Source organism: Astyanax mexicanus, chromosome 2 (assembly GCF_023375975.1).
Source record: "Astyanax mexicanus isolate ESR-SI-001 chromosome 2, AstMex3_surface, whole genome shotgun sequence".
NCBI classification, from domain to species: Eukaryota; Metazoa; Chordata; class Actinopteri; order Characiformes; family Acestrorhamphidae; genus Astyanax; species Astyanax mexicanus.
In genome coordinates, this window is record NC_064409.1 from 17,351,997 (window position 1) to 17,364,596 (window position 12,600).

The following is a 12,600-nucleotide window of genomic DNA, read 5'->3' on the forward strand; positions in this document are numbered from 1 at the left end:
ATCACCATCTCAGTTCATTAAGTTTAGGTCAGGGGATTGAGGAGACCTAACACTTCTTTTTTGATTACTTGGTAATTCAATATGTGTCCCTTAATTGTTTGTATGTCCTTAACATACCTAATTTTTCCATGTTATCATTGTTAGTAATACCATTTAATAAAAAAAGCATTATTTATATGTCTGAAATATTTCTACAAATATAAATAATTATAATAATTCATAAACTGTACAATGCTATTGTTTTTGGTCAGTGTAATATTCATTTATTTTTCTGACCGTTTGAGGTTAAATGCAAAAATAGAAAATTTGATGTAAAAACTCATTCTTTTTTATGTAGTGCAGTGTACAAGAAATCTGAAAATTTAGAGAACATTCAACTTTTAATATTTCTTAAAATTCTGTTTGCGAAAGGCTGAAATGAAAAACTCGATAATTGAAAAATTGCATAAAAAAAAACTTTTCTACTTCATTTTGAAGTTAGCCTACAGATACAGTCAGTAAATTAAACTGATAAACATTACACTGACAGCTTTTACTATTTAGATGCAGTGTAGACGTTTTGAATTTTCAACTCTGCGATTGGGAACCTTTCCTGACTTAATGAGTAGATCTGACTTGTGTCTACTTGAAATTTGGCTATTTTTACATACAAGTTTAAATGGAATGAAAGCATATGCCCTAAGTAATCATTAGTAGCATAGTGCCATGTTAGCATTGTTAGCAGTACCAATTGATGATAAAGCTTTTAAGGGTATTTTGGGCATCAACACAACTCTAAAACATTCCCACAAACATTAATTCAGTATCATTACTGTAAGCACTGTAGGCTATATATTACTACTGTTTTACTGCTGTTGATTTAGAGTGCCGCCATCTTGGATTTCTGAACTTGGGGTTGGTGAGGCTCTCTCGACTCACCATGTAGAAAGCTGACTTGTGAGAAATTCCAGTTGAAACTTCTTACTTAAAAAAAGATAAAATAAACCATAATATGCCACAATACAGAGAGTCATACACAAATGAATTGAAGCTTTAAATATGAAGACAAGATCAAAAATGATTAAAGGGTAAACCTTTTATTACCAAATAACCACAAAAATTGCATGGTTCCAGTCTGAATGCTTATTCTTTAGCAAAAAATTGTTTTGGAAATTGTTATTTATAAAATGTACATTAACTTGACATTGACCCATAATTTAAAACCCCAGAAAACAAACAAACAAAAATAAAAGAGACATTTGTGCTTGCAAAATTCATGATCAAAACAGATAGCTCACCCTGAAATTACAGCATTATATTACATAAGAAACTTTAACGTTTAAAAGAAACTAACTCTAATGGACAGTACCATAAGCCACAATATCACAATGAAAATATTAAATTACAAACATTTAAACATCTTTCAGTCACAGCATTTAATTTTGGGCCATGTGTTCATTATTTAATAATATTATTAATAATAATAATAATAATAATAGCAGTAAAAAAAAAGGTATTCAGCATCCCGTTCTATTTTACATAGTCAATATTACGTCAGAAGACCATGATGTGTTGTGCACATCGGATAATATATACAGCATTTTGACCTGAAGTAGTTTATATAAGGCACAAGAAGAGAGAGAAGAACAGAACAATCTGGCCATAAAAACAACAACAAAAAAAGTGAACAGCAACACACAACAATCCCTACAGCTAAGCATCTCCTCTCCTCCCCTTACCCTAAACCCGTCCCACTAACCAACCCACCAACCCTTCCTAAAGCCCACCTACCCACCCTTCCTAAATCCCTCCCTGAAAACACTTTTCACCTGGTGTAAGACTAACTCCAGTTATCAAGTGTTGAACAGTAGTACACATACAAAACATTTCTTTTTTTTCTTTAAATTAACTTGGATCTCTACGATCTGTATACCAAATCTAAACCTCAGTGTAAAATATCTTAAAGGGCCATCTCAGTAGTGAATTGGTCCTTGGTAAGGGTCTATTTCTTATCAGTGTCTAAGAAATAAGCTTGCATACATTTAAAAAGAGAGTCATCAGTATTGAAAATATACCAAAGGAAGGTTGACCTTTAAAAATAAGAGTCCTTCAAGGTTTTCTAGCAATGGTCGGGACTGACTCAGGGCACAGTTTGCGCTCGACGTGCTGAACAGAGTCTCTGCTGGTACAATGCTGGGCGGACAGCCCACATAACGTACGGCTACTTTGGCAAGTTCGGGCCACTGGAACTTTTTAAGATTCCAATAGTCCAGAGGGTCGCAGCTCTGGTCAAGAATCTCTTCCTCCAAATATTCCTGAACGATGAGATCTGGGGACTTTGGTCTCTCCTCTTGCTTGATCTTTTGCCTGATGCCATCCATCAGGGCCCAGAGGTTTTCCTTCTTCCCGGACGGGCCGTCTGACGAAGCTGGAACCTCAACGCAGCCATTGGACAGTTGAGTTTTAGTGTCTGGAGAGGTAGTAGCTAGTGATACCTTGTCAAGTTCTCGTATGAGGTCCTGCTTGCACTGCTCTGCCTCCTCCTCAGTGAACAGGGAGGTCTTGTACCGAGGGTCCAGCATGGTTGCCCAGGTATACCGTGTGTCGTGAAGTATGGGAGACATTCTGGTCACCATGGCCTCTTTCAGAGACTTGAGCATGTTGTCGATTCCCATAGTCTCGTCAAAGAGCATGTCGATCTTGCGGTTGAGGATATGAATGAGTGGTATGACTTGGCCAAGGGTGGAAGTGTGAGCACTCATTTCCTGGCAGGCCACCTCGAAGGGCTTCAGAGCATTGCAAACAGACTGCATCACCTCCCACTGGTCACAGCTTATAAGTTCCCTGAAGTTGCACTCTAAAGACAACTCATCAATGGCTTTCTTCTGCTCGACCAGACGTTCGAGCATGAAATATGAGGTCTTCCACTTGGAGGGAACATCCTGGACCAGCTGATTTTCAGGCAAGTTGTATTCCTTTTGCAGTTCCGCCAGTCTCTCTTTTGCCTTTGCTGAGCGATGTACCCGCTCGCAGATCTTCCGTGCAATGCTTAGCAAGTTCTGGACCATACGCTGACTCTTTATGGCTTCGTTAACAATGAGGTCTATGTTGTGACCGAAACAGTGCATGATGGCGTGATTGCTGTCCTTCAGCACATTTCCTATGGCTTGATTATCAGTTACAGTGAATCCAATTTTCAGGCCTGAGGAAGCAATCCATGTGTCCCAAAGATACTCAAGCTGCTTCTGAATGCTCAACATATTGTAATCACAGTCTATTGGGGAGACACCAAGCAGGGCTGAGCAGTGGAAGTCTTGGCCCTGAGGTCGGACACGAGACTCGAACGTCACCCAGTGAGCTGTAAGAGTCAGGTATTCCCGAGTTTGACTGCTCACCCACATGCTTGTTGTGAAATGGATAATTCCACTCTCTGCCTCCTTGAGGTGAGTCAGAACAACCTCCTTCACAGTCTCGTACATTTCAGGTATGGCGGTGCTGGTGAAGTAAGACGACGAGGGTACAGAATACTGTGGTTGGAGATAATCCAGTAGTCGGTTCAAGCCCACATTCTCCACCACAGTCGAAGGCTGAAGATCCAGTGCAAGCATTTCTGCGATGAGTTTTGTGATTTTTTTGGCAACTGGGTGGCAATCTTCGAATTTCTTATTTTGCTGCACATACGCAGAAGTGTCCATGAGCTCCTGCTTTACTGCAAGTGCAGCAGATGACACATCACCTGAGATACTACTACTATTTTCAAGCATGTGTCCGTGAAACCTCTGCATGTGCCTGAATAAGCAACTAGTGCCTAGATTGGTTGTTTTTTTGCCCCGGCTTATTGTGCGGTTACAGTGCAAACAGACCACCTTCGTTGGGTCTCCAGTAGAAATAGAAAAGTGATTCCACAGTTTTGACGTCTTCTTGCTGAACATGGGTAGACTGTGTTTCTTCTTTCCGCTAGCAGGGCTGTCAGTCGCACTTGCTGACATTTCCTCGTCTGCAGCGAAAGAATCGTGGAGCGCCAGCAGTGAAGAGTCTTTGAGGCTTGTGCTTTTTTGGCTCTTGACGACATCTGGATGCCGCCTCACAAGATGCCGCATCAAACAGCTTGTGCCGAAGTCACCGCGCTTTCCGCGACTGATGACACAAGGACAGTATCGACACAAAGCCTTGAGCTGGTCAACGGGGGAGACGATGAAGTGGTGCCACACTTCCGATTTCACTCGTTTCATAATTTTTTTGTTCTGTTGGAAAACTTGGTCTTGACCCGAGCCTTGTGCAGAGTTGTCGGGAGATGACGTCAGAAGTAAGTTTTCACTTTTTATGTCGAAAGATACATTGAGTGAAGAGTCCTGTCCAGAGAGATATGAGGTGTCATTCAGCTCCATCTTTAAAAGCATACTTTCGCTATCATCGATGGGCAACACTCCATCGGATATGTTTTCAGGGGAGTTACAGATAGGCTCTTTTTTGATTTTCAAAGGGCCCTTCATCAGTAGTGTTGGCGGCGTGGTATAAGGTGGCGGAATGGTGGTGCCCTGTCCGTTTTCTTCAATAACAATGTCTCGGTGGGCTCGCCACATGTGGCGAATTAGACAGCTTGTTCCCAGGTCTTTCCCATTTTTCCCCCGGCTGAACTCATTCATGCAGTGGATGCACACAGCTTTTGAGCTGTCGGCTGGAGACAGATAGAAGTGTTTCCACACAGCTGAACGCCTTCGAGAATTGGAGCTTTTATGGGCTGTGCTCGGGCAGTCAGTCACAATGACATCCATGGCGTCATCGTTGTGGTTGTTGATGGAATGTGGGGAAGGGACTGTGCCAGAGTCGGTCTTGGCATTCTTTTCCACTTTTGGCTTGACCTTTTGCAATGCCTCTTTGGGTGCTACATCTGTGGCTGGTTCTGCTAAAGAGGTGGACGGTGAGGTGTGATTGTTTAGGTGGGGTTTAATGCTAGCTGCCAGGTCTCCGTTATTTGGTGCTTGAATGGGAGGTAATATTGATGAGGCAGAATTGGACGTATTTAAAGAGTCACTGTCATGTAAGAGCACAGTGGGGTGAGCCCTTCGCACATGCCTCATTAAACAACTAGTGCTGAGGTCTTTCTCGTTTTTACCCCGACTGAACTCTTTCATACAGTACATGCAGATTGCTTTGGTACTATCCCGAGGTGATATGAAAAAATGGTTCCAGGCAGGAGATTTCTTTCTAGGATTAAGAGGATGTCTAATAGAGGACAGAAGGCTTTGTGTGACAGCATCCATTGCAACATCATAAAACATACTGGAATAGCCACTCAGCAGGTTACCATAGTCGTCATCAGTAAATTTTGTGACAAAGGGACCTACAGTACCGTCAAAATACAAACTGTCATCCTCCTGAGAACTTTCACAAATTTCATTTGGTTCCTCTTTGATATGTAGACTGGTTTCACTTGCTGAATTGTCCTGGTCTAATTCAGTGCTCTGGCTTTTATTTAAGATGACAGGAGAAGTTGGAGAGCTCTGCTTACTGCAGTTCTCTGCTTCTGGACTCTCTCCTGGATGTCCATCGACCTGAGAAGATACATTATCCAGTGTCCCCAGAAGGGATGAAGACAAAGAAGACGACGAAGAAGAAGGTGGAGAAGTAGTAGAAGAAGACAAGGAAGAGTCTTTAGCCAGTGTATCAGTGGGAGAATGAGATGCCTTTGCATCTGTAAACTCATGAGGAGTCATGCTGTACGACTTAAATACATAACCATCCTGCCCCTCGATTTTTAAACAGGTTCCTTTGGCCTCTTTTCTCTTGTTCTCCAAGGAACCATTATGGTCCAGGTGCACTTCTTCAGTCTTCTGAGAGAGCTCTTCCTCTCCATCCATTTTAGCAGACTGGATTTCTGCTAGTGGAAATCTTTAATGAAAGCAGCTTTTCAATGGTTCAAGTGTCATCAGTTTGGCTGGCTCTTCTATCATCCGTTAAAGCAACATTTACAGCAGTGCAAGGAAGACACTCCAGACTTATCCATTCAGGAAAGTGTCAAAAAGTTGCCCTCTTTGTTGAATCTGAAAATGAAAAAAGGGAGAAGCGCTCAAATAAAAAAAAAAGTTATTTACAGTCAAGTATTTAATGACTGACTAATACTGTTATTATTTATTTTTTATAACTTAGAACTGGACAATATATTGTTTCAGCATCAACATAATATATACAGGAATAATAGTCACATTACAGAATGCAATGTATATACATGTTCCATGGGATATATACCAGAAGAAGATATCTAGCCAATATCATTTATTTTACTTCAGTCTTGGATACACAACTCATTATTAAGGCTTACTGACTTGTGGTAAAGTTAGGTGAAATTTCATGTATTGTTTAATATCATTATATGTAATATCATAATATCATAATATAATTGCATAATGACAAAATGTAATTAAACAAATATTTCCAGTATGATTTTTCCCTCCCACTATTGTACAGTCCTAATACACACTCTCTTGAATTTAGAGTCTCACTTTATTACGAGTATTTAACTAAAATAAACAGTAAATCAGAACTTGACAACAATATAGTGACCTAAATATTAAGTCACAAGTCATGCTGCAATACGTCCTTGCCTCAAAAACTATGATAACAATATTAATAAACAAATAGATAGAGTCCATAGAATAAAACGTTAAAAATGAGAAAAAATACACCGGTTGAATGTGTGAGTAATTAAATAGTGATTGAATAGACGATGGTTCTTTGATGTCAACAATACACAATACCAAAGGCATTTGCATTCCACTATTTAGCCAAATGTATTTGTATTCACCCACTTAGCCAAATGTTTCAGAGCTCCCAACATTTAGCCAAAAGTTTGTGGGCAGAGCTGCCAAATGTTTTTGCATCCCACCATTTAGCAACACCTCAGCAACCAACACCAACATGTCACAGCAACACTGCTGAGCTGCAGTCACACTTGCAGTTTCTGTAGGAACTGCACTCTCTTGTTGTGCTCTGAAATGTGCAAAGAATTTTTTATTTAATTTAAATTTAATTTAATTTTATTTAAAATTCATGTGGAAGATTTATTCATGTATTGTGTTTTAACACTTGTAAATTCAGTTATATGTTTTAAATAAATAAAAACAACAGTATTGTATAAAAAAATAGACCTAAATGAAACAAGCTGAGTGAATAATGAGTGACTGATATCTAACATAGTAGCTTAACTGGGTTTATCAGACTGTGTTGACAGATCTGCTCAGTGGTTCACTGACCCTGGAACAGCAGCAGCTGCACATTAGATCAGTAATTTTCTCTTTACAATAATAAGCATAGTACGAAAATAAATAGAAGCTTGTATAATAAAAATAAAAAATAGCCAAATATAACCATAAATTAGCTTATAGCAAATAATTACCCACAGAACTAACATGCATATAATTATGGTTAGTATTGCCAGCTCTTTATGTGTCACTGTAAATATATTAATATCTTTACATATATATTTATAAAGCTATCCATCATCCACCTAGCAGTGCTAGCTAGATAGGCTAGCTAACTTTTCCGGTGTTCTGTCGGTTTATGCTACCTTGCAAAAACGTGCTACCACAGAGAATATTTATAGATAATGCTGTTTATATAAAACAGGTAGAATATGTCGACAGATTGAAAGCATATCAGAAATCAGAACGTTTCCAAACCAAACCTAGGAAGATATGTAGGTTAGTTAATTAGCCTAAATCACTGTAGCAGGGTAAGTATAAAGTAATAGTTTTTAAATGTTATTATTATTATTTTTTTTTGAATCGCCATTTACACTTTCGTAACACTCGAACAAACAATAACAGTAAGCTCAGGCGATATTAAACACCCGAGTAGAACATAATTATTATGAAAAACACACTAAAACATAAAAACTATGGATCAGCGCATGCGCAGAGCTGCTAGGTAGTGTATATTGATAGGTAGCACAAAATCGACACAACACCGGAATTGTCATGCAGGCAGTCAGTCCAACAGGACCACAGCTCCTATAGCCAAGCAGACGTTTTACACAATAAAAAGGAAAACAATAGCGTTCTACAAGTAAAAGAGGTTGAATATTAAAGTTACAGGTCTTATGTCATGTCCCAACCTCGCACTTCGTTCATTACTCTTCTGATAAAGCGATAAACACGATAAAATTGCGGTGTGTTCCAGATAACTAACTACCTGGTATTAATAGGCTAATCTAACGTTAGCTAAGATAACTGATAGAAAACAACCCCCAAAATTGAGTTAAAATATCAGTTCATGTAGTTGCTGATTTAAGGCTGAGTCTGCAGATCATTAGCACGGTTATATGAGTAATAAATAAGTAAATAACGTTAAAGCCTTTTATTTACAGGATTTATTAGCTAGCAGTGTTAGCCAGTTAGCTAAGCTGCAGCAGAAGGTGCTTCTCAGAGAGAGTACAAAGTACCCACTTAATAATAATAATACTAATACTAATAATAATAATAATAATAATATTTTGTTTTTTGTTTCATTGTGTTTACATTTTTGACAGGACGGAAGAGACATGATAGAGTAAATAAAAATTGCAGTGTTCAATAACAACATTGTCATTACAACCGTTAAACTATTATACATTTCATTCTTTTTCTTCTATTATTATTCTTTTTAGTATTTTTATTGCACATGCTTTTTTATGTATTTAAAATAAATATTAATTCAATATAAAATTTAACCACCACCACCACTACTACTACTACTACTACTACTAATAAAAATAATAATAATAATAATAATAATAATAATAATAATAATAACGTCGTTATGTTATTCGATGGTTTAAACTGTTTTCAAATATTATTGGTTACTGAACATGCGTTGAAGGAGTTTTCATGAAAATAAATAAAAAAATAATAATAAAAAAATAAAAAATAAATCTCCACTCACATAACATTATAATAACCATATCTACTACAGCTGCTACTACTAATACTACTAATAATAATGAAAATAATCATCATAATAATTATTATTATTACTATTATAACAACAACACCATTTTATTAGATTGGTTAAACTTCTGTGCATTTTATTCTTATTCTCATTAGTGGGGAAACACTTTCATAAAAAATAAATATTAATTTACTAAAAATATAATAACCATTACTACTATTAATAATAATAATATTATTAATAATAATAATAATAATAATAATAATAATAATAATAATAATAATAATAATAATAATAATAACGTTGTTATTATGATATCGGATGGGTTAAACTGTTTTCAACTATTATTGTTTCTGGACATGCTATAAAGGAATACACGTTTTCATGAAAAGCTCAACTCACTGAAATTACAATTACCATAACTTCAAACATCAAGGCATTGGTGTTAGAAGATGTATTAGCTAGCAGTGTTAGCCAGTTAGCTAGGCTGGCTAGCTATCTGTATATATCTAAGGCTAAGCCACCAAAGCGCGGACAAAAACAACAGAAGGAGCCCTACCGTAATTTACCGTACTGTCACATGGATCCCCAGCACTGACAGAGGCAACTCGCAGTAAATGTATCTATCCTAGCCGGACCTGGTAACATTGTAAAGTCTCCCCACGAGGGTTAATCAGCTCTGGTCTTAGGGTTAATAATAAAGTAGCCCAGCTAGGCCCAGCACAGCCCAAGCTAGGCGAGGCAGAACCAGGTCCGAGGTGGCAGCAGGACAGAAGGAGCTCGATAGAACCAGCAGTAGCAGCAGCGCCAGTGAAGGGTGAGAGAACTGGATCTGCCCCCCTACCCTCCTCCTCCTCCTCCTCCTCTCAACACACACACACACACACCAGACCAGCACAGACCGTCCGTCTTTCATTAAACGCTGATTTTAAAGTACCCATGTCGTATAAAATAAAGGTCACGTACCTCCAGCTTGGGTCCGTTGCTGTTAAAACTCTCCGAATAAGCAGGACTGATTGATCCGGGTCAGTCAGGGGGGCAGATAATTTCAGCGCTTTGTCTCCGGTGCGCTTAAACACTCAGCAGCTGCAGCTCCACTCAGCGTCGGGCGGAAGGAACACGCTGCCGTGACGTCACGGCGGGGGTATTAGGGCAACACCAACATGGCGGGTGTTTATTTATTTATTTTTTCGACAGTAAATATAAAGGTGTAAGTGTAATCATTTTGGATACATATTGAGTACTAATTACTAATACTTACTGTTGAATACTAACTATGAAATTATGTAGTATAGATAAAATGTCAAAGATTAGTATACTCACAATATATAGATATTTACGATATATGGTTGGGTTCATCCCAATTCCATATTAACTAGTTTTTGAGAATCAAAAGACGTGTATACTTAAATAACTTTCAGATCCACGTAAACACAACAGCAAGTGGAAATGGAGGAGCTACTGACCGCGATGTCATGTGACCGAGAAAGCTTAAAAACTCACTGGTCCTCCTGTTTTTTTTTTTCAATTTCAGTCCGGATACAAGAGTTTTATTACTGAGTAAAAGTGTGAAATATTTTTAGTTTTTAAATATAAAGTATGCTGTGTTTGAGTTGAGTATACTCAGATACCCACAATACATACTCAGAACTGGTTGCGTCCGACCCGATTGTGTACCAATTACTAACTAGTTCTAATACTGAATAGTTTTGGAATATGTGGTATGTAACTGGTACATATAATATAATAAATGTTTCAACGTTGAGTACACTCAAATATCCGTTATAAATGTTTAAAGCTTAAACAGTGCATCCCAATTGTGTACTAATAAGTAATACTTATTAGTTTTAAATAGTGTATGTATTTTTAATGAGTGTACTCAAAACTACACAATACATACTGAGAACTGTTTGGGTAAATCCCAGTTAGTGATACGTATTACTGATACTAACTAGTTTGTCAGTTTGAAGTATGTAGTTATTTTCAATTCTGCTGTCTACTTTTTTGGTTTTTGATGTCATGTCATACTATTAAAAGAAATATATGTGATTTGATTATAAGTATTTGATTATTTGCTTTATTCATTTTGCTAGATTTCATTCATTAATTTCCGTAAGCATACGTTTAATAATTCTACCCTTGTGCTTTAATGTTATCTGTCGTAACTATTTTACAGAATTGTATATTTTTTATTTTTTGCCCCCTGTTGTTTATTTATGTATTTGTTTTGTATTTCCCACCTTTATATATGTTAATAATACTTTGTATGTTTGTATATGTCTGCTATTAAAACCGTGGCGGGTGCGGGGGGAGGGAGGGGGTAATATAAATAAAGCACAGCTCGCCGGCAGGGGTTAAAATAAGACGCTGTTGTAAGGAGGGGTCAGGGAGGAAACGCACCAGCTAGATTGAGTTACTCTCAGCACACACAGTTTATATATATACACACACACGCGCGCGCACAGGTCCTCTACAATAACGCAGTGCAGGACGGGAGCCGGGAGCAGCGTGTGTAATGCAGCCTTATCGTGTTGGTAAACCAAACATACGGGGTTTCTTGACCTGAGGGTCTCTCTCAGGGGCACTAGAGGCGCCGTCAGGGGTGGGGCTAAATAGGGGCCTTTGCTTTTTAAATGTAGGCCTTTTATTCTCTTCATTTGCATAGGCTGCAGCAGGAGGCGCCCTCCCAGAAACGTAATTACAATGTACCCACTTAATAATAAACAACAATAATAAACACAAATTATACAAATCGAAAAATATATAAAAAATAAGATTATTATTATTATTATTATTATTCTTGTTTTAATTTAATTAGATTTATTTAACAAGGACAGAAAAGACATTACACAACTAACTAAACTGCTTTCATAAAATCATAAAAACTGCAGGACGCATAGATGTGTGCATGTGTGTGTTTGTTTACTTATAAGCTTTTTTTTTTCTTTTCTCTGTACGTTGTAAAAAAAATTTAAAGTTTTTTTTTAATTTATTATAAACATAAATTCTAAGATAGATGAATACAAATATATATAACATTATTATTATTATTATTATTATTATTATACATACTTTTTTACATACACGTTTTTTATTTGGTGAATTTTAAGGAGACATGTAAGGCATTCCTTTAAAACAGTAGTACATTTTTTTACTTACAATTATTACACAATACCAACATAAATTGTATTGTCTTTTGTAAATATAAAATACTGCTACTACTACTACTACTACTAATGCTACCACTACTACTACTACTAATACTACTTCTACTACTACTCATAATAATAGTAATAATATTAATATTATTATTATTAATAATAATAATAATAATAATAATAATAATAATAATAATAATAATAATAATAATGAGACGAAGAAGAATACATTGTCTATATGCAAGTTGAAGTGTATATATCTGTAAATTCTTAGTATAATATATTATATAGTATAAAAGTATTACATAACTTAATCAATACAATAAGATAACATGTGGGAAAAAAATAGGGCTTTCATAATATAAAATGTATAGTTTTTAATTTTTTTCTTAATATTAACCATTCTGAAAATACTTGATAGTAAGCCAAAGTCTACAGGATATTAAATGTGTTTATATTATAGTATTTACTCAATAAAATCATAATATTTACGACGTAAAGAGCGGCCGCATGAGCGTGAGCTGCGAGGCTGCGCTGT

At 36.8% G+C, this 12,600-nt stretch overlaps 1 protein-coding gene across 2 annotated transcripts; it reads right to left on the reverse strand.

Annotated features, from left to right (window-relative positions):
• Positions 1-1,060: 1,060 nt before the first annotated feature.
• Positions 1,061-10,017, reverse strand: zbed4 (zinc finger, BED-type containing 4). Of its 2 annotated transcripts, none has more exons than XM_007232394.4 (2): positions 9,871-10,017; positions 1,061-6,023 (listed from the first exon to the last, which is right to left on the reverse strand). In XM_007232394.4, exon 2 carries the CDS (start codon positions 5,838-5,840, stop codon positions 2,037-2,039), a length of 3,804 nt encoding a protein of 1,267 aa, XP_007232456.3. In that variant the 5' UTR covers positions 5,841-6,023; positions 9,871-10,017; the 3' UTR covers positions 1,061-2,036. The 2 variants fall into 2 exon arrangements, with proteins under 2 accessions (XP_007232456.3, XP_007232457.3); XM_007232395.4 differs by lacking the exon at positions 9,871-10,017 and adding an exon at positions 9,464-9,720.
• Positions 10,018-12,600: the final 2,583 nt, after the last annotated feature.

Bases quoted from the DNA above. Each gene is read 5' to 3' on its own strand.
- zbed4 (XM_007232394.4), bottom strand. From the start codon at position 5,840: ATGGATGGAGAGGAAGAGCTCTCTCAGAAGACTGAAGAAGTGCACCTG.